The 26,028-nt window shown below is 48.7% G+C and overlaps 1 protein-coding gene across 1 annotated transcript in view; it reads right to left on the reverse strand.

Annotated features, from left to right (window-relative positions):
- The window catches only part of DDX31 (DEAD-box helicase 31), a 73,031-nt gene that overhangs the window by 21,577 nt on the left and 25,426 nt on the right, over positions 1-26,028 (reverse strand). Inside the window, exons 15-18 of the mRNA XM_018056040.1 lie at positions 15,742-15,792; positions 14,115-14,254; positions 10,132-10,213; positions 3,515-3,626 (exon numbers count right to left, since the gene is read on the reverse strand). Of these exons, the coding sequence (XP_017911529.1) occupies positions 3,515-3,626; positions 10,132-10,213; positions 14,115-14,254; positions 15,742-15,792 (385 nt within the window). The remainder of the gene's footprint in view (positions 1-3,514; positions 3,627-10,131; positions 10,214-14,114; positions 14,255-15,741; positions 15,793-26,028) is intronic.

Here is a 26,028-nt window from a genome sequence, read left to right on the forward strand (position 1 = left end):
AAGGACTGATGCTGAAGCTGAAACTCCAATACTTTGGCCACCTGATGTGAAGTACTGACTCATTGGAAAAGACCCTGATGCTGGAAAGACTGAAGGCAGGAGGAGAAGGGGACGACACAGGATGAGATAGTTGGATGGCATCACCGACTCAATGGACATGAATCTGAGTGAACTCCCGGAGTTGGTGATAGACAGGGAGGCCTGGTGTGCTGCAGTCCATGGGGTTGCAAACAGCTGGACACGACTGAGAGACTGAACTGACTGACCGAACAGCTACGGGGAAAGGGGTCTGCCAGGAAATGGCAGCAGAGTTCTCCCCCTCGACAGGCAGGTTGTACTTCCAGGGGGCAGGAAGTGGCTCGTGCTGGCAGTGCCAGGAATGAGTGGAAGGAAGAGGGGCTGTGAGGCGGAGATGGGGCAGAAGAGAAGAGGTCATGGAAGGAGACCTTTCATGACAGGAGACTTGTGGGATGCAAGTCGGATGACGCTCCAGCCACTCAGAGCTGGTGCTCTCACTGAATCCCATTTCAGAGCCGTAAGGATGACAGGATTTAGGGAAATCTATTTCAAAATACCTTCCAAGGACATAGGACATTTTGTCCTTTTGAGCAATAAACCGAGTCTATTCTTGGGCATCTGGTCAGGGAAAGCAGCGTCTTGGGGATGATGCTCAGGGTCAAGGAGGCCGAAAGGAGCGAAACTCCAGCCTGGAAGGTGCTGCCCATCCTTGCTCCTCCCAACCCCAGTCCTGCCCCAGAGGAGCACACGTCTGGCACATTAACAGTGACAACCACCCAAAGGGAGTGGGAGAGGCGGCTTGCACCAATTCTCTTAAAGGCTAAGTGACCAAAGAGCCAGCCTCCCTCTAATCACAGGGAGGGATGATCCCTTCCGAGCCAGGCGCAGCCCTAACACATAACTCCTGCTCTTCGGGGAGGACCCCCAAGAGGAAGTGGAAGCGGTGCCGCACAGCTGAAGGACTCCGCTTTCTGAAATTTTTGTTCAGGAGTCTGGAGTTCAAACTTACATTACCACGATTTTTACTACTTGAAGCTCTACTCACACGATGCAAGATGTGAGGGGGAAAAGGGCTAACTGCTTCTGGAAATTGACCATGATGAAATGCTGGATATTAGCAATAGCTGGGTCAGAAAGCACAAAAGGAAAACAAATGCATACTTGGCCCAGTTTGCAACTAGTTTTCTGCCATGAAGGCAAAACCCAGCTGCTTTTGTTAGTTATTCATGAGGTGGGTTCTGAAATGCCTAAAAGGGAGGAGAGTCAGGGGTAGAGAATTGCATATGGAGATAGGGAAATGCAAAAGACAGTATCAACTCCTGGGGTATGGCAATTACAGGTCTCCTCTCCTCAAACCTCCAGAAGTCAATCCTAAGAGGAGAGAAGAGCAGAGGACTAATGCCTGCTGTGGGGTGACCAAGATGTTCTATAGGCAGTTCCCTTAAAAGATAATGTATTTATTTCCTTCTTGGCCCATAAACATTGAGAGTGGCCCCATTTCAACATCCTTTGAAAAGAAGACAAGTAACCCTGCCAGCCTCTTGGTGTTAGTAAGTTCAATGGTAATGATGAAGAGACAACCCAAAACCATATTCCCTAAGGACCATTCACTGTCACTTTTAGCCTGATGACCCAGACACGCTGAAATAGCTGTGGGCTCGCTAGGATATCCAAAGCACCTCTGACGCCAGCAATACAGCACTGGTGTGGCTTTGCTTTCTCTTCTTCACTCAAACTCTGTTATCAACCCTGTGGCCAACACTTGGTCAGGTATCCCACAGCAAGTTGAGTTCGTCAAACTTTCAACATGTGCCCAAACCCTCCCCGAGACATTCTGTTCTCCATGAGAGAATGTTCTAGTACATCTCCAAAGGCAGGTTCTCAGGAAGAACCTTAGGAGTTGCTGAATTCACTGCAGGGAGACACGTGAATGGGATATTATTAGAAACCAGACTTCATTGGTTTCCTGATTACTCTAACTGCCTGGGAGCTGGTCTCCTGGCCTTCATCTTTATCCGGGTCTATTCTCACCCAGCCGCACGTGACCTTCTCAGAACCGCCAGACCACCTCCCTGTCCCAAGGCCTCCGATGGCTCCCCTTTCGCTCGGGGTAGCTGGGTGCCCTGGATGCCTCCACGCCCTGCCTCTGCTGCCCCTCCCCTCCTTCTGGGCATACTGCACAAGGCGCCTGCCTGGATGCCCTCAGTCAGAGCCCCAGGGTGGCCCTTCTTCAGGGTTTCGCTCGCGTGGCAACCATCCCAACATGGCTCAGTCTGCCCTTAGTCCTCCATCTCCCTCATCTGCTCTGTTCCCTCTATCGCTCTCATCACCTTTCACTGGACTACTGAATTAAACTAATTAATTATCTGGCTTTGCCAAGTCTTAGTTGTGGCACACAGAATCTTCAGTTGAGAACTCTTAGCTGCAGCCCGTGGGATTTAGTTCCCTGACCAGAGCTTGAACCCAGGTCCCCTGCATTGGGAGCTCGGAGTCTTAGCCACTGGACCACCAGGGAAGTCCCGAGACTATCTAATTTATGCGTGATTCATTCATTATGTTTATTACTTTCACTGTCTGCTTCCCCACTAGAAGGGTACAAAGGTGACGATTTTTGTGTCTTCTGATCCCTGGTGTGTGCCAAGCACCGGGAATGGTGCCCAATTCAATAAATATTAAAGGAATTTAAAAAAAACGTTTCAGTTCATAAAAAGAAGAAAACAACAGGCTGTAGCGTTTATCTCTTGGTAAGCCAGCCTGGCATTCTTCTCCAAATCAGGGGTCACTGTGGATCTCCCCATAGCGGGGGTGAGTCTCATCAGCAGACATGGGACAGTCAATAGCCAAGACACACACGTTCCAGCATGGAAGACATTGGGCTGTTCTGAGCTCTCCTCCCCTGCGCTCTGTTCGGCGCTCAGAGTGAACTACTGAGTCCATACCTAATGCCTGGTGATCCCAGGGGCCAATTTATGCTACAAAGGTGCTGAATACTGAATTAATACCTAACCCTTTCATAAATTTCCCAGGAGCTGGGTTCATGGTCTGCGGCCCTTCCTCAGCACTGCTCTTTTTAGTTTTTCTTTGTATTTTCAAGGAGGAACTGCTTTGGTCTAACATTTCCAGACCTTGCCTTCATCTCTGATTTCCATCTCTACAACTCCTACCGACGTGCCAAATCTCATCTATCCAGTTTTCAAAGAAAGGGGAAAATGGGTCCCGGAGACCCAAGTTGCTGGGTCACAGCTCTAGACCTGATGTAAGCCAAGATAAAGCCTCATTTGTGCAAAACGCAAGGATGGATGAAATTAACATTTAATATCACTTTAAAGCCTTCCGTGCCAACTTCCAATCCCTGCAGAATCAGGGAGATTGAAGGCTTTGGCTGGTGAGCAGAGCTACCTGGTTGGCCTCCCAACCTGTCTGGGGGCATATGGGTGGACGTGGGACAATGCCTGGTTGGGTTATCCATCTAAAACCACCCAAGAAATTGACCAACCTTTCTTGGCCCTGGAGACTGTCTCCTCACTGGAGTGCACATAATCTTCAAACACCGTCTGCAAGACCGTGGCTCGTTCTTGGATTTCCTGGGGGCCAGTGGCGCGGGATTTCTGGGAAGGTGATGGAAGGATTAGAGGACAGTCAGTCAGAGTCAGGAATAATGAAGCGGTTTATAATAGATTTAATAACAGTAAAATCACACAGTAACCACCAAGGGGCCAAAAAGGGTAATCCTTTCAATATTACTAGGCAAGAAAAGGGAACGATAAAGATGTTAAAGTCAAGCAAAGATGAGGATGGCTTTGTGAGGGAGTAGGTCGGGTCTCTTATTTATTTACTTGTTTACTTTTCTTCCTGGCCTCTCATCACTCGTGTTTAAAGTGAAAGTCTATGGGAGATACCTTGGAATTTTCCAAGTCCAATTCAGGCCTTTAAAACATGACGGGACAGAAGCGGTTTCAGAGGAACCTTGTGTTTCCCACTCAGGCTTTCAACCTGCCCCCTGCCTGGCATTCATCGGTGGAGCCCAGGCCATTTCTGTCTAAGAGCAACCCACAGCCATCTGCCCACAAGGTAGTCTGTCCCTGAATCACAGAGCACGTGTCCTCACTCCTGAGAGGTCCAGACTCTCAGTGTTCCAGAAACATTCTTGCAGCCCAGACCCCTGTGCCCAGGAACCCACGGAGGACTGGGCTGCTCCCGCCAACCATGCGAGGCCGCTGCCACGCATCTCTGCAGCCAACGGTCCCTCTGTAAGAAGTCATATTTGTATGCACAAAAGACCCTACAGGTGGAAAATGTGAATAAAACCAAAATTTCATTTCTTTTCAGCCTTTAGCAACCCCAGAGAAAAGATTTCCTTTCTTTACATCTCCCTGAAAACACGTGGCTTATGTGTCCTGTATCTTGACAGGAACGCTGTCTCCTGAATGTGACCCCAAACTTGGCTAACCCACCTTCCCAGAGGTGCTGATCCTTTGGATGGTGCTAATGAAGCTCCAGCCCTCCTCACCCGCCACGCCCCACGTGGGTCACCAGGAGAAAACCAGCGTGAGAACCAGTTCATGCTCCTTTTTGACTCCTGTAAAGGACAGGGGCGTGCTCCAGGGTCTCCTGGCCGCGCCTCTCCCAGGCTCCCTGGCATCTTTCACGGTGAAAGCTGCTGCAGGAAGAATGAAGGGCGGGGTGGGAGGAGAAAAAGCCTCCTTCGTGGGAGCAGTCTCTGTGTTAATAGAGACTTAACAACCTGAAAATGGTTGTAGTTTAGTCAAATCATTCCTGCTACCTGTTTGGCTGATGACAGTCTAGCTGATTTCACGGTACATGGTCCCCCTAAGGGTTTTATCCACTCAAATGTCAAGAGAAAAGTCACTCAGGAGCTGTGTTACGAAAGTGGACATTTGCTGTTGTCATTAACAAGGATTTTTTTTTACCCTCTTAACTGATGTGAAATGCAAACTTTTTTTTTTTTGCCGTCCTCCTTTCGTTAAGCCACCTCAGCAACGAACTGTCACCTTCCTCGCACTTTTTTTTTTTAATATGAATGTGAAATTAGCAAGGATGCCCTTTCCCCTGGCGGACAGAATCCTCTGTTATTAAAAAGTAAAGCACTTTAATAATGAAAACTTTTTCCTCTTTTTCCTGTGTTTTAACTGTTTAAAATTAATGAGAAGGGCAGAATGGTTGTCAAAGCGATATTGAAAGCCGGGCAGCCAGGACCGAATAAGCACAAAAATCCCTCCAGAGTGTTAAATAAACAGAGCTCCAGCCCTCTCCAATCCCTCTGTTGGTTATTGTATACATTCTGTAACAGCTCTCAGAATAGATCTGAGAGCCAGGGAGGCAGAGAGGTTTCAGAATTCCAATAAAGGCCTCAAATTAAAGACAGCCTGGTGCGAATTCCAGGAGAAAATTAAAGAGACCTCAAGCTTAAGTGACAGGTGACTTGCTTCTGTGTCACAACTGTCAGGGGATTTAGTGATAATATGGCAATATATTACAAAGGGCTTTTCTTATTCCCCCCTTTAGGTTTCAAAATGAGGCATCTTTTCTTTCCAACCAAAAAAAAAAAAATTACATATACACATATATATGTGTGTATACCAGTAAAATATGTAGAAAAAAGGCGATAAAACTAGGTTCGCACATTTGAAATGATGAGGTCAGTTTTAGTAGAATGTAAGAAAAAGTTAATGGCAAGAAACATCATACACTGAAGAGAAAGCAGGTCTTAGCCCCCCCGCCCCTTGCCACTTCCAGAAATACTTTAAAATTGCCCCTCTTGAGAATGAACGAGGTATTTTTCCGTTGTCTTCTGGGGAGGACAGTCTAAATTTAAACTGAAGACAGAGGGGGCAGAGTCAGGCAGCACTGGCTCAGCCCCAGACAGGGAAGAAGCTCCCATAATGAGGGGGGTGAGACCCCAGAGGGCACATCTCCGAGGACCGGCCCCCCAACCCTCAAAGATGCAGATTTACTCCCGCTTAATGAAGCAGCTTGCAACTAGCAGACGGTGGGTGGTTTAGGAAAAAAAAACATTTTCAAAGGTCTAGACACACTCGATACTCTGTGTCTGCAGAGACTCTACTGGTCTTGGCAAGAAGAAACAGACCACAAAAACCAGGCGACGGCTAGTGATCTTAATCTCTCATGATGCCAGGGAGCTTTCTGTTAGGATGAGCTTATAGGTGCATCTCATTGGACAAAAAAAACTTTTAGGAAGAATATGTTTGGGTGTATGTTTATACTGTGGAGATGGAAATTCATGCCTATCAAGAGTCAACAGATGAGTCCAAGACAGCTGGATGGGGTTATTTTTGTTGCAAAAAGTTTTAGGTGGGAGCAGTTGGGGTGGGAGACTTTTTTTGGTCTGAGCATGTGTCTTGACATCGACAACTTCTGAGGTGCTTTTAAACTAAATGGAAGGACTTTGTTTTAATCACTTTGCTGCCAAGCTAAGTTCTACTGCCACAGTCCCTAGAACCCTCTGAGCACTTCCCAGTCAAGTTGAAAGATCAAATTTATTCTCTTTGTAGGTGGGTGAACATTCGCGCGCCCAGACGCAGCTATATATATTTTATATACCTAAATATGAAATATACATTTTACAGATGCTTCACTCACTTGCTTTCTGTTCACGGAAGCCCTAAAATGTATGTGCCAGAGGGACATTTACAATGGCCTTCAACCAAGCTGGGCGAGGATGGGCTTCATGGTGAGGCATCTGGCTCGGCATGAAGGCCCAGCCACCGCACCCACCTTTGTGTGCCAGGCACTGGCTGGTACACCAGCAAGAATCGCCCACATCAAAGATGCCAATTAGGGCACTGCATCTTTCAGGCGAAACAGAATCAAAAGTTGTGTCCACCATTCACTTTATTCTCTTTACCATTCATAGGATTCACGCACACTTGAAGGCAGTAATCTACATGATAATCAGTAATGCAGCCAACTTAGTTTTTGCTTTGCTTTGTCCTGTGAATGAAAGGTAAATGTGGTCAAACAGGTGGTGCTGATGGATGTGACATCTAGAACCTGGCATGACTAGTTGAGTTTTCTAAGTTAACCAGTTAGTTATTTTGGTGTGGTGAAAGCCCGGCCTTACTTAGCACTTTTTCTCTTTCAAAGATCACCAGACCGTAAAAATATCGAAACATCATGTCCATCAAGGCAGCAGTTCAGGGCAGAGGTGAACTCACATGACCCAGAGTATGCACAGTGCTCCATGTCTTGTTCTATTTAAACCTCACAGCGGCCTGGCAGGACAGGTACTCAAGACATCTTCCTTCTCCAGCGGGGAAAACCCAGGCTGGGGAAAATCTGCCCCAGGTTGCAGAATGGCTGACTGTGAAGCCAGGACTCGTGATCCGAGCCTGTCGGACTCTGGGCCCCGCCTCTCACCCACCAACTCAGGAGGGCTCCTCAAACCCCAGCCAGCCTTCCAGGCTGGTCTCGAGCCACAGAAAAGGCTTAAGGAGAGGAACTAGGGCCACCAGCCACAGGGCAGATGTTTACAGAATGGCTGTGGCTCGTTTCGGAGAGAGCAGAGGAAGGCTCTCTTGCTCTGGGGAAGCATCCTGCAGGAGGCACCCTGGGCCCATCCACAGCCTCCCCAGAGATACTCGGAGACACATGACCACCCGGGACAGAACTGGGCTGTGCTCGGGGATAAATACGGACACCAAAGCCGGTCCTGGCAACAGTGTAGGTGAAGACAAGGTTATTGGACCCTTCACCATCTCCTTGTGTAACTTGGCTGCTTGCTCTTAATTCTGGAGAACGGTCAAAGTGAAAGTTGCTCAGTCGTGTCTGACTCTTTGTGACCCCATGGACTGTAGCCTGCCAGGTTTCTCTGTTCATGGAATTCTCCAGGTAAGAATACTGGAATGGGTAGCCATTCCCTTCTCCAGGGGATCTTCCCCAAACAGGGATAGAACCCAGGTGTCCCACATTGCAGGCAGATTCTTTACCGTCTGAGCCACCAGGGAAGCCAAGTGCCAATTTTCCACTTAGTGTGAAACTGCAAAAAAAAAGGCACTGGGCTTCGTGTCAATGAGTCTGAGCTTCAATTCCATATATGCTTATACTATTAACTGATGTGATATAATAATAATAATAATAAATACACTCGGTCCCGGTGTTGGAACTCTTGGGTTATTTTTCGCTCAATTCTTCAATCTCCTTCTGAGAAGAAAACTAAAATTATCTCAGTTGTACACAGGAAGAAATTGACCCTAAGGTCTAGTCCTGGCCCAAAGCCACACAGCTGGTGAGATGGGACTCAGGCCCAAAGGCTGTGCTCCTGACCACTGAGCTATCCCATCCTCACACAGCTCCCTGGGTGCCCCTGCTCAGCCCACAGAGCTGCCCTGGGGCTGTAATTACATAGCTGTGGGAACATCTGGAAAAACAGAAAACAAACCCTGCCCCCTAACTAGAATTTGCAGTAGTTTCAGAAGAACAGAGAAGTGTGCCAAGACCCATGATTCTCTATAGTTTCCAGCCAGTTCCCATGACAACAGTCTATTATTATGGGATGGCCTGAAGGCCTGTGGAGCCAGGACCCTCTGTAGTGAAATATCACTTAATATAACAGGTTGATCAACCAAGTCCTTAATAGCTTTTCTTGTTCATGGGGATTGTTGCTGTGGTACCATTTACTGGCCAAATTTTACCTCTATGAACACAGCTGCTTAGTTGCTCAGTCATGTCCAACTCTTTGGGACCCCATGGACAGTAGCCCACCAGGCTCCTCTGTCTATGGAATTCTCCAGGCAAGAATATTGGAATGGGTTGCCACTGCCTTCTCAGGGGATCTTCCCAACCCAGGGATTGAATCTGCGTCTCCTGCATTCACAAGCGGGTTCTTTACCCACTGAACCACCAGGGAAGCCATGAAAACCGCTAACGTTCCCCAATTTAGAAAGCATTTTAGTTTCATTTACTTGGTCTAATTAGCACTAATGGAGGCTTGCTGGTATACTGTGAAGGACAAGTGGCGTGCGTTCACACCAAAAGGACCCACGATTATCAGTGCACCCTCACGGATGTTCCTTCAGCTCTCTAAGCCTCAGTTTTCTCATCTATGAAGTGGGAGAGTAACACCCGCCTTGTGGGCTGCTGAGAGGCTAAGACGGGACCAAGCATGGGAAGAGCTCGTCAGCACAGAGCCAGGCCCAGAACACATGGTAGGCAACAGGCATCTGCTCCTGTCCTTTCCTTAGTGCATTTCGGCAGGTTCTCTCAAGTGGGAGAACTTAAATCGGGGTCAGGCAAACGGATTCCTTGCCTCAGGGAGAATACTGCTCCAAACAAAGACACGTACTGACGCACAAAAGAGACTCTTAAACTTCACCTATTTGGCTCCGATTTTCCAGTCTATCCACAGGCATCAGAATAGAGATGCAAAAATATCCAAATATTAAAATTTCAAGGACAAAATTATACAGAGCAACACTACACACACACAGATACACACATACAAGTCTACGTAGTACACCTGGAACACAGTAGAGTGGGGGTGGAAGTGCTTCTGAGCAGGGGGAGGCCTTGGAAAGCAGGAAAGGCTGTCCAGGGATGCCTGCGCTGCTCAGGATCTCTATATGGAAGTGCTCAGATAATAAAGATTCTTCTTCCTAACGGCCTCGGCTTTGCTCTTCCTCTGTGTACAGCACATGGTAAAAAATGGATGAATTAAGTGTGTCTGAAAGGAGGTTCTGAGACATTTCTTTTTGCCACGCAGCCCTGGGTGGACGGGTCAGGCCAGGTGTCCGTGTGGGTAAGCTGGAGGGGGACCACCAGGGCTGAGCATGGAGCGCTGCTGCCTCCAGACTCTTTCTGGCTGGGGACGAGCCCTCCTTTTGGGGAGCCTGCTGCCACCTGGCAGACACCCAGGACGGATGGGGGCCCATTAACTGGACGGGCCAGCAAATGCATCCAGAAGCAAAGAGAGAGAAATGCCAGCAAGATGTGGCCTCGTCTAATGTTCATGGTCCCGAAAACACACACTTTACTCGCCAGTGGCAGGAACTGCCCAGTTCTCAGAGTCGCTGCCTCCCCACACCAGGAGATGAGTCATATCTGTGAGCAGCAAGCACAGTCAACAATGAAACTCACCTGGCCTCCCCCTCGTCTCCCTTTAAAACAATCATCCTTTGTCAGAACAGACAAAATGTCTTCCATCTTCATCTCAGAAACGCTGTAAAAAGAAGGACATACAGAGGTAAGCTTTCTATTCTTCCAAAAACATTATTCTATCATAAAAGTGATGCATAAAACTGGCCTCTCTTCCGGCTAATCAGAAATAAAGGAGAAGTGATGCTTGGTCATGGGAAAGGGAATGTTTTCCTAACCCTTCAGGAATTCAGAAGGAAGAGGACTCTATGGTATTAGAAGGACAGAAGGGGTGACATTGCCACCAATCTCATCCTCTCGGATACATGTATAGAGGCTATGTTTACCATCTCCTTTATGGGGATCACATCATTATTTCTTAATAGATCTGGAAAACTACATAGGCCTGCTTATTGACATATTATTACCTGGACTTGAGCAGAAGGCAACAAGCCAAAAAAACAGTAAGGTGGCTGAAGACCCTTAACAGTGGGGTAAACAAACACCTGAGTGAAAGTAAACAGCTGACCAATGTCTCCCGCTGACAGCAGCAGAACTCCATCCTAATCCACCCTGGGGGACCTTCCTGTGACCTCCCTGGCTCCTCGTGGCTCCCATTCACAGGGGAAGCCTGAGTTCTGGATGAGATCTCCAAGCAGCCTCTTGGGGGAGTCTGGACAGCACACTGTCCCCGTTGGCTCTGGAAGGCCCCAGCCTTTGCCCTGGGGAAGGGCACACAGCAGAGTCCTGAGGCAGAGACAAGGAGAACAGACTTCCCAGGGAAGGAAGGGAGAGGGAAAGAGGAGTTCTAGGGCAGGAAAACAGACTCTAAAAAGGTAAATGACTTTCGGGACTTCCCTGGTGGTCCAGTGGTTAAGAATCTGCCTCCCTCCGACGCAGGGGGCATGGGTTCGATCCCTGGTCAAGGAACGAAGATCCCACACGCCACAGGGCAATTCAGCCCTGGGGCCACAACTAAAGAAGTCCCTGTGAGGCGCAGAGAAAAGCCTGCGTGCCACAATGACTCAGCGCAGCCAAAAAAAAAAAAAGGAAAAATGCTTTTCTTGTATGTTTTGTTTTTTTTCAAAATGTAACAGCAAATTAGAATGTGAACGGCAATCTCTTCTGAGGGAGAAGACAATCCCCATTCCCTCCCCCAAAGGTGACTCTGACAAAGCTATGAATGAACACGTCACGTCTCTGACAGCGATGTACCTGCGCTGTGTCACTGCTTTCCCGAAACGCCCTCAGTCCCCAGCCCGCACCGCTCCTTCTTGGCTGCCAGATTCAGGACATCTTTTCATGGCAGTTAAGACTCAACCCAAGAAGGCGAGGTACATGCGGAGAGGGCAGGAGCTGGAGAAACTGTTCATAGTTTCCTGGAAAATCTATTTTTTCATGTGGGAGAAAAATGTTATGGGTATTGAATTTGCCTCTTACTTATGCCTGCAAAGCTGGAGCAAAGTAAAAACCAGAGCCCAGTCCTGTCTTTCCCTTTGTCCAGCTGCCTTGCCTCTATTAAAAAAAAAAAAAAGAAGAGGAAGAAAACAAAAGGGAAAGCAATGTAAAAACTTGGGGTCAGATCCTGAAGTGAGAAGAAAGAAGGCAGGTACAGTGTCATTCACCACCAGGGACACAGAGAACAATAATGCCAGAGGAAGGGGCAGTTTCCTCAGGTGCGTGGGAGTGCTGTTGTGCAGCCCGCACCGCTCGTGGGCTGTGGTGGGGCACTGTTTCCCTGAGGCGAGCAGGAGCTGGGGCTGGCCCGCAGAGATTTACAGTTTAAAAGGGCCTCCTCCTTAGGAACAAAGCAAATCGATTTTGCCTATGTATGGTTCTATCAACAGACCTGAGTCACCCCCACCTGGCTATGGAGAGAGAGTAGGAACAGATTCAAGGAACTGTCTTTCTTAAGCCTGATCTAAGAGACACGCATTTTGAGGAGGCTTTCCCATTTTAATAAACCTACAGTGACTTTCATTAGAAAAACATTTTAAGGAGAAGTGGGGAAAAGTGAAGCAGTTGGCAAAAACCAAGAAGTCACAAGGATGCAGAGACAAAGTTCTGAGTATGCACTCAGAGGCGGCATGGCCCGGGTCTCTCGCTCCCTCTGCTGAAGTACACTGTCCGGGCCGGTTCCACGGCGCTGGGAGCATGGAGGTGGGTGGCAGTTCGCTGTGATGGCCCTTGCTGCCGCCTGCCTCCCTGAATCTTCCCTGTAACTCATCAGCCACCCCAGCATCCCACCGCCTGGCTCTCAGGTCCTCAGACACCAGATAGGCACACACTCCTTCTTCCTGTTTTTTTGGATGTTTAGATGTGTACCTTTTGGATTTCAAAAATCTTCAAGTCTGCCTTTTCCCACAGCACACTTTGGAATGACTTGTTAGATTTAATTTTATTGTATGAAATCAAAGAAACAGTCTGCATACACTTCCCTCGCAGACAGCCCTGCCTTGAACGGAAACCAGCACGTGTAACAACGCTCGGCAGTACCGCAGCAGCAGACCTGGTCACACTCAGGGTGACCAGAGCTCACCCACAAAGTAGCCAGGGGTAGCCAAAGTAGTAGTCTTTTCTCACAAGAGAAAAGACGCACGCCTTACTGAAACAAACAAAAACACTCTTTGGCCTGACAGAGTAAGAGATGAGATGAGAGAACTGAGAGGAAAGCTCCAGCTTTCACTCGGACCCTCCTGACACGACCCCCCCCTGACCCATCGGAGCAGGCCCCGCCCTCCCCAACCCTGAAGGGTGGGGAGCGTGGTTTCTGAGGAAGCTGCACCCCATGAACCACTACACCAGCAACCGCAACAGTGCTGGGAGTGCTGCAGCTGGCTGAGGCGCAGGGCGGGGAGTGGGGTGCTCCCCGCGGGGACAACCACGCAGAGCTCTCCCGTCCAAGCGGGCGGCCGGGGCATGTCAGTGCAGATGGCAAGGCGATGGCATTCCCAGCTCTGCACTTAAGGGGAAAAGCCTTGTTACGTAAAACACAGGCCGGGTGAGGAAGCCACCCAGAAACACGACCCTCCAGTTAGCTACGCCGTGCACCACGTCACCGCGTGATGTCACGGCAGCCGGCCACTCTCGTGCCCAGCGTGCACTGGGCTGCCAGCCTGCGTTCCAAACATGCTCTTGGCATCACTGTGCTTTGAGCAGAGGAAACGCGTGAACCTACGTAGATGAGTGTGAGTTTTTCACACATGCCTTTTGAAGCCCATTTTGAGGGCCTATTACTCCAGGTGTTGGAGATTTTACAGAAAACGTGACAAAACCACCTCATCTCTGGGGCCCAGGTCAACACTTCCTGCTTTCATCAGAACTGCCTGGCCAGCTTGAGCTGCTGCCCTCCGTCTTTGTCCTTGCTCGGGGAGATCGGGGTTGGATGGAAGCCCCCGGCCCAGGTTCCAAGCTGCCGAGCCCTGTGGGGTCTCCAGCCCAGGTGGAGGGAGTGGGGACTGGGGCTTCACACTGGGGGATGTGAGACACTGCCATCTGACTGGGCGCCCTTGCCCACAAACGTGGGGTGCACAATAATTCACCCGCTAGGAACGGTTTCCTCCCTCGGCGTACTTTCCAGGAGGAGGGAAAGTGATGAACCCAAAGCATCATTTTTCTCACAGATAAATCACCTCTTAAGGTCCAAAACGTTAATGAACTGCAAGAGACAAAACTCGATGACAGTAAGAGACCGCAGTGGAGCTGGCTGGGAGGGTGGTGCACACTCACTCCACGGCAAGAGCGAGGGAGTGCAGACCTCTCCCCGAAAGAGAGACGGACTGCAACCGCTCACTCCCTGACTCACAGCTGTCATGTGCTGGCGGCATGAAGGGTTTTAGTCTTTGCCACTGGCTATTCTGGGACTCAATGAGGGATCACAAGGGTTAATGGCTCTTCGTAGGCTTACAAGGCCCAGCCACTGTAAGAAGCGACAGAGAGTTAATTAGGAGAGATCAGCGGAAACCCCGTTCAGGTTTCTGACTCACTTGATTTTGTGAGAAGCCAACGAGTTGACATATTCTGCCTCCGAAGGAGCCAAGACGAGCAGGCTGCTCCCATGGCAGCCAATCCGGGCCGTCCTCCCGACCCGGTGGATGTACTCGGCAGGTGAAGACGGAGCATTGTACTAAAAGAGGGGCACAAAAAGGAAGGCATTCACAGATCAAGGGATTGCCATTAATTGGAAGTGCAATACCCCTCACCTGCCTCCAGGTATCCCAAGAATTAAATCCTGGTGCTATGGTTACCCCACCACCATCACAAGGAGAAGTCACTCAACCCTGAAACTCCCGGCTTCATTGGAAATAACAAGGCTCCGACATGCCAACGGGAACAGTGGCCAAGTTTCAGATAAACGAGACATCTTCCCGTCCCAATATCTCCTTTTTAATTTCACTTCTCCACAGGTCTCCTCGCTTTCCTATTTGCATCTTTTCACCGAGGTGACTGGGCAAGGTGAGAATGCAGGCAGGATGGCCGCACGACCTTGGCCTACTTCCTCGAGAGACAGAGCAGCGGGGCTGCGGGCATGGAAGATGGCGCACAGGGTGGAGAGGGATCAGGTCCCAGCGCCTCGCCACAGGGTCCCCAGTCCCTGTGAAGCGGGGCTGCAGGTGGATTCAGAGGCAGGTTCCCTTCTAAGGGACACATGCTGCTCCTGCGGACAGCATTCCTGGCCCGGGAGACAGGCAAATGCTCGAACTCAGCAGAACAGGCGTGCTCCCTGGCAGTAACTGGTCATCATTAGCGATAACTGACCCTGCACTCATTCTGCCCTTTTGTCCTCTGCTGCTACCCGACTCAAAGACCACGGGCCAAGATGACCACAGTGGCAGGCCAGGCATATTAAGCTAATCAACACCCACAATTACAAGGAGGCACTCAATGATCAATTCTACGTGGCTCGTTTCCCACACATTAAAATCATCCTATTTCACATCTGCCCTGTGGCCGGCAGGAGAGAAGACACAATGCCCCTGGTAGCAAAGTCGTCATGTGCGGTGAGCAGAGCAGATCTCTAGCCGGTGCCAATCCTGCAATTCCACTAAAATGTGAATAAACTATGACTCACGTAAACAGGGCATGTGTCCCCTAGCCCTCTCACAGAAGGGCTTAAAAATACCACTCTGCAGACTAACGAAAAGAAAAAACACAACTGAAACCACCAGGCTCCAGGGCTAACACCAGCACCCTCTGGCGAGGCGGCGAAGGCCGGAGGTGTGCGCTAAGGTGCTGTCAGGCCTTAACTGCCCCCGCAGGTCAGCGTGCGCCGGCAGCTCTCCGGACAGCTGAGCCACTGTCTTCCCAGGGGCCCAGTGGTTCCCGTTATTTTCAGAGTGCTGAAACTCAGGGTGTGACACGCCTCTGTCTGGGGGCTGGGGAGCCCGCCCCTCCTTCCCACAGCTGTGCAGCCTGGAGGCTGAGCTGTGGTGGTCAGGGGGGCTGGGGTAAGGAGAGATGAAAGGAGAATGGTGTGGATCAGGCTGGTGGCTGCCTAGGGACCAGGGCAACACCCAAGAGGATCTTAATAATTACTCTACTTCGAGCCAATGCATCTGCTCGTGATCATACATTCCGGCCTCAAGCCTGCACCATAAAAACGAGAGATGTTACCTGGACAATCCATGTGACTTGAGGGAGATCCAAGCCCCGAGCCGCAATATCCTTCAAAACAGAAAAGAACAAAAGAACATGGCTTAGGACAGAGTTTCTCAACCTTTTTGGGGTCCTGGGCCCATTTGATAATCTAGTTCAAACACTGAGGGCTCATCCCTGGGAATGTGCACAGGCGTGCATACAACTTCAGGAACGCACTGTTGCCCACCTGTGGGTAAAATTCTGATTTAGGGATGAGTTCTACTGAACCTGTGGTAAGGCGGCCGCAACCCACTTCACTGCAAAACACCACCTGCATGCAGACCGGAGAACTGGAATGAGTCATGGGCTGTTGTGTCGTGTTAAGAATTCAGAGAACTGCTGGCATGCTTTACATTTTATCTGAAACACCCCTTTATGGTGAACACAGTCATGGGTATTGCCTGGTCTTATTAGCAATGGAAAACTTTAGGGGGAAGACTTCCCTGGTGGTCCGGTGGTTAAGAATCTGCCTGGTATATGCCTGGTCTTATTAGCAATGCTGAACGATAATGTGCTTTGAGTCATAATTCTGGAAGGTCACCCCGAGATACGTCCTCATGGGGGTGAGCCCCAGAGTCACTGATCAAGGACGTTGCTCATGGGCCTTGGAGAGCGAGAAGGACCGAACGACGCTCCCTCTTCTGATAGGTGGTTACAATCAGAACACCGGCCAGAGATTTAACCAGACGGACACAAAGTACAAAAGCAATGGAGACTGCTCTTTTCCTTTGCGCTGGCCACCGTCTCAAGAGCAAAGACTCTGCTTGCTGGTATGTATGGCCACTCTGGCAGGGAGACTGGAAAATGGGAATCTTTCTGTCTTTGGCAGTAAACACACAGCCAGCATCCACCTCCAAGGGCGAGACATACCAAGAGCAGCCCCAGGCAGCAGGCTCTGAGCACTCGCGGTACATGAGAACACTGTACCTGCGTTATCTTGACTCATCGTCAAAATAACGCCTCAAAACAGAGAGGAACCAAGATTCAGAGAGGTTAAGGAACTTGTCCAGGGACACACAGCTAACAAGCAGAGGGTAGCCCGCCCACCCAGGTCTGCTCTTTTCTAAGACCAAATTACACTGCACGGTTCCGCCATCAAAGACAACGCTGTGTCCCTTGTACACGGTGGGAATGCAAAATACTATGGCAAGGAATCTGGGGATAGCCAGAAAAATTACACACGCAGTTGCTCTCTGACCCAAAGCGATCTCCCCTCTAGAAATCCATCCCAAAGGTACACTGGTGAAAATGTAAATGACTAATGCACAAGGCTCTTCATTTCGCACTGCTTATGACTGCAGGTCTGGTGAACACCCCAGTGTCCAGCAGGAGACAGGCTGAATAAAACATGGCAATAACCACCATACTGTTAGAACAGAGCTACAGAACACAGCTTCAAAAAGAGGGAGGCGCCTCTGCACTGACATGGAGATCATTGAGGCCATATTTTGAGTGCAAATAGTATGCTTTTGCATAAGGAGTGGAGAAAATACAAATATACTGGGCTCATATTTCAAAAGGAAATACTGGAGGGAAAAACTCCAAAGCTTATAAAAATAGTGAGCTAAAGGGAAAAGAAGAGAACAGGGGGGAGGGGACCGGGATGGGTCCTGTACGCCTTTAAGGCCCTTATAATTCTAACCCTGAGACCATGTTTCAATGCAATTAAAAAGGAAGACAACCTGCTGTCACGCAACAGGAAGGACAGAGTGTCACCCATGACATATTCTTGCCAAAACACAAACAAAATCCTAAGACTGGAATCTAAACGAATGTCCACACCTACTGTGGGGAGGGAAGAACAAGGCAAACAGCACCTTAAGGACACAACTAGCCAAATCCGGGATGCAGGGTATTTATTCTAAAGAATAACAGTCTTTCTTCAGCTAAAAAGTCCAGGGCAAAAAAAGGAGGGTAATAAAAATAGAAAACTTTAGGGGGAAGACTTCCCTGGTGGTCCGGTGGTTAAGAATCTGCCTTACAACGCAGGGGACACAGGTTCAATCCCTGGTCCAGGAACTAAGATCCCACATCCCATGGGGCAACTAGCCTGCAGGCCACAAACAGAGAGTCTGTGTCCTGCAAAGATTCTATGCGCTGCAACTAAGACGGGGCTGATGCACCCAAAGAAATACATAGAAGACATTAGGCAAATGGATAAATGGATAGACGGACTGACATTCCAAGAACCGACACCTGGAAGGAGGTTCACCGAACTGTCAGCTGTGGTTATCCCCAGGTCCAGAGGCTTGGGGGCATTATAGGCTATCCACTCCAGTATACTTGGGCTTCCCTGGTGGCTCAGCTGGTAAAGAATCCACCTGCAATGCAAGAGACCTAGGTTTGATCCCTGAGTTGAGAAGATCCCCTGGAGAAGGGAACAGTTACCCACTCCAGTATTTTGGCCTGGAGAATCCCATGGACTATATAGACCATGGGTTGCAAAGAGCTGGACATGACTGAGCGACTTTCACTTTCACTTTCTGCAGTTTCCTGTGTCCTTTGCTTCATTTTTCTTTTGACAATGAATGTATATTAACCCCCCCCATTTTTATTTTAGAAAGATTTAAACCTACAAAAAACCGAAAGAATAGTACCATGAACACTTGTCAACCCTTCCTCCCGATTCTCCAACTGCTAAACTGCCACATCTGTTTTTTCCCTCTCTGTACAGTCACACTTTTCAGAACCTCCCGAAAGGAAGTTGCAAATATGATGATATCTCGCCCCTCATACTTCAGCACAGATCGCCTCAGTAAAATGACATTCTCCTACCAGTCACAACACTCTGGGCACACCTACAAAACTTAAAATAACTTTATTTTCTAATAATCAGTCCATTTCAAGTTTCACCAACTGTACCTGAGATGACTTTTGTAATAGGTCAGTGAAAAAGTATTGTGATTTTAAGTCATTATAACTAGGCTCAAACATATCTTTATTAATCAAAATAGGAACCACTGCAATCAACACATTTTTGCCAATGAGAAATAAGTTTATTCCTGTAGTGTAAAAATTCGTGCTTCGTGATTCAACAAACTCTTGGAAAGCATTTTCTGCCTTCTGTTGGTTGTGGAAGTGTTTTCCCTGCAAAAACTTTTTGAAACGCTTAAAGAAGTGGTAGGTGGTTGCCAAGAGGTCAGGTGAACATGGCAGACGAGGTGAAATTTCGTAGTCCCATTCGTTCAACTTTTGCAGTGTTGGTTGTGCGGTGTGTGGGCAGACATTATTGCAGAGAACTGGCCCCTTCTTGTTGACCCATGCTGACTGCAGGTACGGCAGTTTTCTGGACATCTTACCGATTCGCTGAGCATATTTCTCAGATGGAATGGTTTCACTGGGATTCAGAAAGTTGTCGATCAGACCAGTAACAGACCAACAAACGGTGACCAGGACCTTTTTTCAGTGCAAGTTTGGCTTTGGGAAGTGCTTTGGAGCTTTCTCTCTGTCCAACCACTGAGCTGGTTGTCACTGGTTGTCATGTAAAATCCACTTTTCGTCATACGTCAGAATCGAATTGAGAAATGGTTCACTGCTGTTGCATACAGTAAGAGAAGATGACACTTCGGAATGATTAATTTTTTTGATTTGGGGTTAGCTCATGAGGGACCCACTTATCAAGCATTTTCATCTTTCTAATTTGCTTCAAATGCCTAATGACTGTAGAATGTTCGACAGTGAGTTGTCCCACAATTTCTTGTGTAGTTGTAAGAGGATCAGCTTCGAAGATCCTCTCAATTGGTCGTTTTCAACTTCTGATGGCCAGCCACTATGCTCATCTTCAAGGCTCTCGTTTCCTTTGCAGAATCCTGAACCACCACCACACTGTACATTAGTTAGCAGTTCCTCGGCCAAACTGAACTTGAATTAAGAAAACTGCTTGAATTTGCTTTTTGTCTAACAACATCATCCTAGTCTAAAATAAATATAAAATACACAGCAAGTAGTATCATTAGCAAAAAAACATAAAGTGAGAAATGCACATTAAAATGATGTATAACATTACCACATTTACTTAAGAATGCATCCCAATATCAAACAACGAAGTTCAACAATGCAAAACCGCAATTACTTTTGCACCAACCTTAACAGTTTTCCTTCCCTAACCCTGGACTAAAGCCTAGATCACTGTGTTCTATTTTTATTACAGCCATCTAGCCTTCCTAATTGTACTGTTCATGGGGTTCTCGCAACAAGAATACTGGGGTGGTTTCCCATTTCCTCCTCCAGTGGACCACACTGTTTAAGAACTCTCCACTACGACCTGTCCGTCTTGGGGCGCCCTGCATGGCATGGTTCAGAGCTTCACTGAGTTATGTAAGCCCCTTCGCCACGACAAGGCTGATCCATAAGAAGAGGGGAGCAGAGGATGAGACAGTCAGATAGCATCACCAGCTCAATGGACATGAACGTGAGCAAATTCCAGGAGATAGTGGAGGACAGGGAAGCCTGGTGTGCTGCAGTCCATGGGGTCACAAAGAGTCGTGCACGACTTAGCGACTGAACAACAGCCTTCCTTAACCTAGAATGGTGTATCCCTGCCCTTAACATTTACTTTTTTTATATATTAACAGTTTTTGAGGAGTCCAGCTGTCTGGAGGCACATCCCAGAATCTGGAGTTTTTCTGACTCCTTGTGGCAAGATTCAGGTAGAGCGTCCTGGCAGAAGGACACCACCAGGGTGGGGTGTGCTGCCCAGCACGTGACCTCAGGAGACACAGTCTCTCCTGTGTGGGGAAGCTGGGCTCAGTCGCCGGAGCAGGTGGTGACCACCCTCGCCCTCCCTCAAGGAGGGCCCTTTCTCCTTGTGATGAGTGAGGGAAACTCTGAGACTGATTCCCAGAACCTTCTGCCCAGTGGGATTCGCATCTGTCGAGGCTGCTTGCCTCTATCAGTTGATACCCTGATGGCTACCAGATGAGGGCTTTCTAAGCCTATGACCGCTTCCATTTCATAACTGGCACCCTTCTGTAAAGGACAGCTTTTCTGCCTCTCCCCTCACTTTTCAGTATCATTAAGGATTTATTTGCATATAAAGCAGCTTTTACTGTTTTTTGGCCACACCATATGGCATGTGGGATTTTAGTTCCCCGACAGGGACTGAACCTGCACCTCCTGCACTGGATGGGTAGTCTTCACCACTGGATCACCAAGGACACCCCTATAAAGTTTCTTAAAAAAAAAACAACAACTCAATGCAAAGTTCTGCAAGAACCACATTAAAACACCACTCCCGGATCTTCCAGGGTCAGAGCAGGACCCGAGGAAGACACTACCCCTGTCACCTGAGCACGCCAGAACGACTACTGGTGGGCAGGTCAGGGTGGGCTGCCTTCTCGCTGATTGAATCCCACCTGGATTGCAGGTCCCCTCTGAACGGTGGCAAGACGCTGCATTTGTGGGTGTAACGTAGACATTTCATGTAGTAGAAGTGTGTCAACCACCCAGGAAGTGTTTCCTGACAGCTCCCAGGTGCCCTGAAAGCTGAAGGCGGATGTTCCGGGGCCGATGCCTCTGAGAACACAACTCAGAGTGTTCTTGACACAAACCAGTCACTGTCTTTAGAGAAACTGTCAGGCTCTTAAATCTGCAAAGCTCTCGTGAAGAAATGATTTATTTCATTTAGGCGCTCTGCAGTGGGAGAGGCATGGCGACAACGGCTGTCTGAGATTTAAAGACAGGCTTTGTAAAAAATTTAGTACTCATTGGTTTAGTAAATCCAACTAAGGAACACAGATGGAACTCTCACACAGCATGTGATGTTCAGGAAAATCACTCCAAGCACAAACACACTGAATCAGTGAGTCGGGGGGCTCGGCAGCCACCGCCATCAGACCATTCATGGTTTTCCCACTCAGGCTGGGAGAGCCAGCCCAGGACACCAGGCTGAGAGTCTCCCGCTTCCCACGACTCCTGGTGTTGGGGAGGGATCACCTCACAGCCAGCCACTGCTTGGACTCAACCCTGCTGTTTCCTTCAGCAATTCTTGGCAGTCTCGGCTGGGGCTACACTGAGGGTGGGAGGGAGGAACAGGAAGAACTGGACTCCAGGACAACTGAGGCAGCCATCCAATCTGGGCAAGTCAACTCTGCTCTCCGAGCCTCAGTTTACCCACCTATAAAATGGCTGCAATTGATTTATCTCCCCAGGTTGCTATGACGATCCAATGAGACAGTGGACGTGAAAAGTATCTTGAGAATCACTGATCTGAGTGTTCTGGCTGGTGATGAAGTAGAAACGGGCATGCAGGCAATGAGGTGGGACTGTCAAAGCTTCTGGGTTCTCTTCCCCACTCACAGCCCATCACCCTACGCGGGCAGAGGACTGAAGAGGAGGGGCAGACGGCTCCATCCTCCCGGACGCTGTGGCAGGACCAGACCAGAGGACTCTGACCTGCACAAGACGCGGCCGAGACTCAGTTCCGTGCCTGCCCTCAGAACTTAAGATCCAACCCGCCTGTATTCCTTTAACCTAATTCAGATGAAAGAACTTACTAAAGTCAGTTCTGAAAGACACTCGCGGGCGAGGCCTTGAAGGCCGTGGGCTGACAATTGGCTGCCTCCACGAGACCGAGGGGTACAGATGGAAGGCAGCTTGCTCAGGTGCCAGCCTGTCAGTTGGATTAAAATGACTCATTTATTTACCCAAGAACCTCACAAAGTGCTTTTACTAACAGGGAGAGGGGGCCTGTGGCTCTCTGAGCAAGGGACGCAGCAAATTCGCCTCTGCCGCCTTCCCGGCCTGCCAGAAGTCATTACTGCCGTGTGTGGAAAGCCATCAGCGGGGTCCGGGCCCCCGTCGTCCGGGTGACAGATTGGGCTGCGTAATCAGAGGGGGAAGGAGAGCGCGCAGAAGCTGTCAGAGGCGCGAGAGCTTGGCTGGAGCCGCCAGAAACCTGGCAACATGAGTTAGCGTAACTGAGTCAACAGCCGACCGTCTCCAAATGATCTCACCATGAACAGGGATGAAATACGAGCGGAAAAGATAAATTTCACCTAAAAGGCATAGGCCAGAGAAAACCCAGAAAGTCTCCATTTCCTAGGGGCAGTGAAGGGACATTCTTGGGACGTGTAGAAGCATCCTTTGTCTCCTGGCCACCTGGCACTGCGGAAATTCCCCAGGAGGAAAGGAAATTAAGTAGTGCAGAGACCTAATGGTGTGATTCAAGCAAAAAAAGAGAACGCGAGCAGGTGAAGGAGAGCAGCACGGGCGCTTTAGGTCTCTTCTGGAACATAAGGCCTGTGCGGGCAACCACACACATTCCAAGAGGCTCAGCCAGCAGACGCGGGCGGAGCTGGAAGGGCCCGTCCTTGCCAGGGGGCCACAGCACTGGGCACCACCAGGGACAACCAAGGAGGGCCGCCCGCCAGCCCTAAGGCCAGAAGGAACTGGAGACGCCACACTGAAGCCACTTACTGGGGTTTCTCTTTCCCAACCGCTCGATTTAACAGTGATGTTCAAAACCTCTGGCTTTGCGTGAGTGCTTCACTATGAGCCAAAGGAATTAGCATGAAGATAAGCCCATCTCCTCTGTCTGGTTCTTCTGATTTCTTAATTTCATTGAGGAAAGTGGGCTCTGAACTTTCAAATGACTCCTTCCTGCTAGTACTTTGCTCCCTCCTTACCTTGGTTTCTTTAGATCCAGTTTTCTAGAAAAAGCTGGAAAATTACACAGAATTACATTCCAAGTATGTAAGAACTCTTCTTTCCCAGATTGGTCTCTCCTGCCCAAGTATCCTTTCACCTCTGCCCAGACTCCACGCCACTGTGGTCACATGTGCACCGAGAACTCATGTTATATAGTCATATATCAGGTCCTAAAAGACTTCATGAAATTAAGATAGTCCTTGCTTTTAAGATGTTTATAATTAAACACACAGACACGCACACCCTTAACTTCCTTCACCACAGAAAAAATACAATGGAGGGGAATGGGGAGCAGGAAGGTACTTTCTAGAAGAAAAGGAAATAGCAGAAATGTGAACTTTTGTGTGCTTACACCACAATTCCCAATTTCCCACACAAGACATTCAGCCTTCTGGCCTTGTTAAAAGAATCTTGGGAAAAATCAAAATGGCAAAAGAGACGGTACAAAGGCAGAAAGTCTCCGCGCAACAGTTAACAACATAGGTTCCCTTCATGCGAAGACATGAGTCTCCATCTGCCTCGTCCTGTGGCCCCACTGCTCATTAGCACCCAGGAGGCTCCCGGAGAGCAGTCAGAGCGTGGTGAGCAACAGACTGCTGCCAGAGACGCAGTGACAACGCCTCCCCAACCCAGGCACCACCGATAACAGCCCGCGAGTCTCAGACGCCCCAAGTTTCGGGCCACAGCGACCACATGCGGCAGGAGGAGGAGGAAGGCCGAGCAGAAATGAAGAACTTCGTATCATCAGGGACCTGGGCTGGCATCCTGGCTTAGAAATGGAGGGAAACGAGCCCCCACCCGGCTCTCTTCCAGTCATTTCTTCAAGCAGAATAAAGAAGAGACTGGCAGAGGCTCAGCATACTAGACGCGACCTAGACCAGCAAATGAACACTCAGGGGCTTAGAGAAATCAGATGATGGCAACAGGGTGCTTTTCACATGGCACCAGGGCCTGGTAGGGGGCAGAGGTGGGAGGCGCCGCATGTTGCCAAGTCAGGAGTACTCATCATCTAGCTGACATCACCTGCTTGCAGGCAGCAGCCAGGCTGAACCAGGAAAGCCATCAAGTGCTCTTGACCCCACCAAGAGCTGCATTTCAGAAAATGATCTTTGCTTCCATAGAGCTACTAGAAAAAGACAAAAACCAAAAACTGAACTTCAAATACCTGGAGTTTTCTTTGAGACTTGGAGCTCACCCACATCTGTGAAATACACAGTCGCATTTGCTTACCTTGGGAGACTTGACAATTTCCCACCAGGGACATTTCCAGCATTGTAAGGGTCAAAGAAAGCACTTTGTTCCAGTTCTAACCCAAACTCCAACACAAGGGCTCCTGCTGCCTTCTGTTTCAACATCGGTGATCTCCAACGCTCACTCTTCAGAAAACACCATGGACATGAAAAAGTAAACTGATTCCCAATGAGCACTTTAAAAAAAAGACGTCATAAACAATCCTTTATAGGAATGTTTACGAGAATCCCACAGGTAAAACTGAATTTTTATTTTTTTTTTTATTGAGGTACGGTTGACTTACAATGTTGTATTAGTTTCTGGTGTACAGCAAAGTAATTCAGTTAATGTGTGTGTGTGTCTGTATATACACACACATATTCTTTTTTGTATTATTTTCCATTGTGGTTTATTACAGGACACTGAATATAGTTCCCTATGCTATACAGTTAAGAACCTGTTGTTCATCTATTTTACATATACAGTTTGTATCTGCTAATCCCAAACTATTTTATCCCTCCCTCATTCCCTTTTGATAACCGTAAGTTTGTTTTCTATTTCTGTGAGTCCGTCTCTGTTTTATAAATGAGTTCATTTGTACAGTATTTTAGATCCCACATATAAGTGATACCATTTGATATCTGTCTTCGCAGTCCAGTCTGCCTATTTCACTTAGAATGGTCATCTCTAGGCCCACCCACGTTGCTGCAAATGCATGATTCCATTCTGTTATGGCTGAGTAGTATTCCCTAGTGAACAAGTATACTAATGTCAGCCTCAGTCTTTAGACGAAGATATGTATCAGTGGTTCTCAACACTGATCCCCAAGTATCCACCCATTTAACCCACAAATATCGGTGCTTACTGCACACTGCTCTGTGCCAGGCGCTGGGACAGGACTGCAAACAGCACACAGCCCCCATCTTCACAAGCTTGGGGTTCGGTGGGAAGACACCGAGGCCAGCTGGGAGGAGCATCACTGAGAAACACAGGCTGCCCTGGCAGTGTCTCATGGGGAAGCACGGGGGCTTCTGTTTCCAGAAAAAATGACAATGAAGCTGAGACCTAAGAACGGGTGAGTCTCAGTCAGGGTGGGGTGTCCCAGGAGGAGGGAATTCATGTACTAGAGCCCTTAGGCCAGAAGGAGCCGAGAGAGGGGCCTGTTTGGCTGAAGGATGCGACATAAGGGGAAAGTGGGGACAGAAGGGACAGGAAGGGGTCAGGCTCCAGAAGTGTCAACGGACATAGGATTCTTAACAAATTTCTGTGTCAAATAGACTGTCTGGACCTATCTTCTCTTTACTCTGGACATGTAAAGATGGTTTAGGATAAACACAAGCATCTGACTTGATGGGAGTCATAAAGACAAGGGCTACTTGGCCAGAC

This window comes from Capra hircus, chromosome 11 (assembly GCF_001704415.2).
Source record: "Capra hircus breed San Clemente chromosome 11, ASM170441v1, whole genome shotgun sequence".
Lineage (NCBI taxonomy): Eukaryota > Metazoa > Chordata > Mammalia > Artiodactyla > Bovidae > Capra > Capra hircus.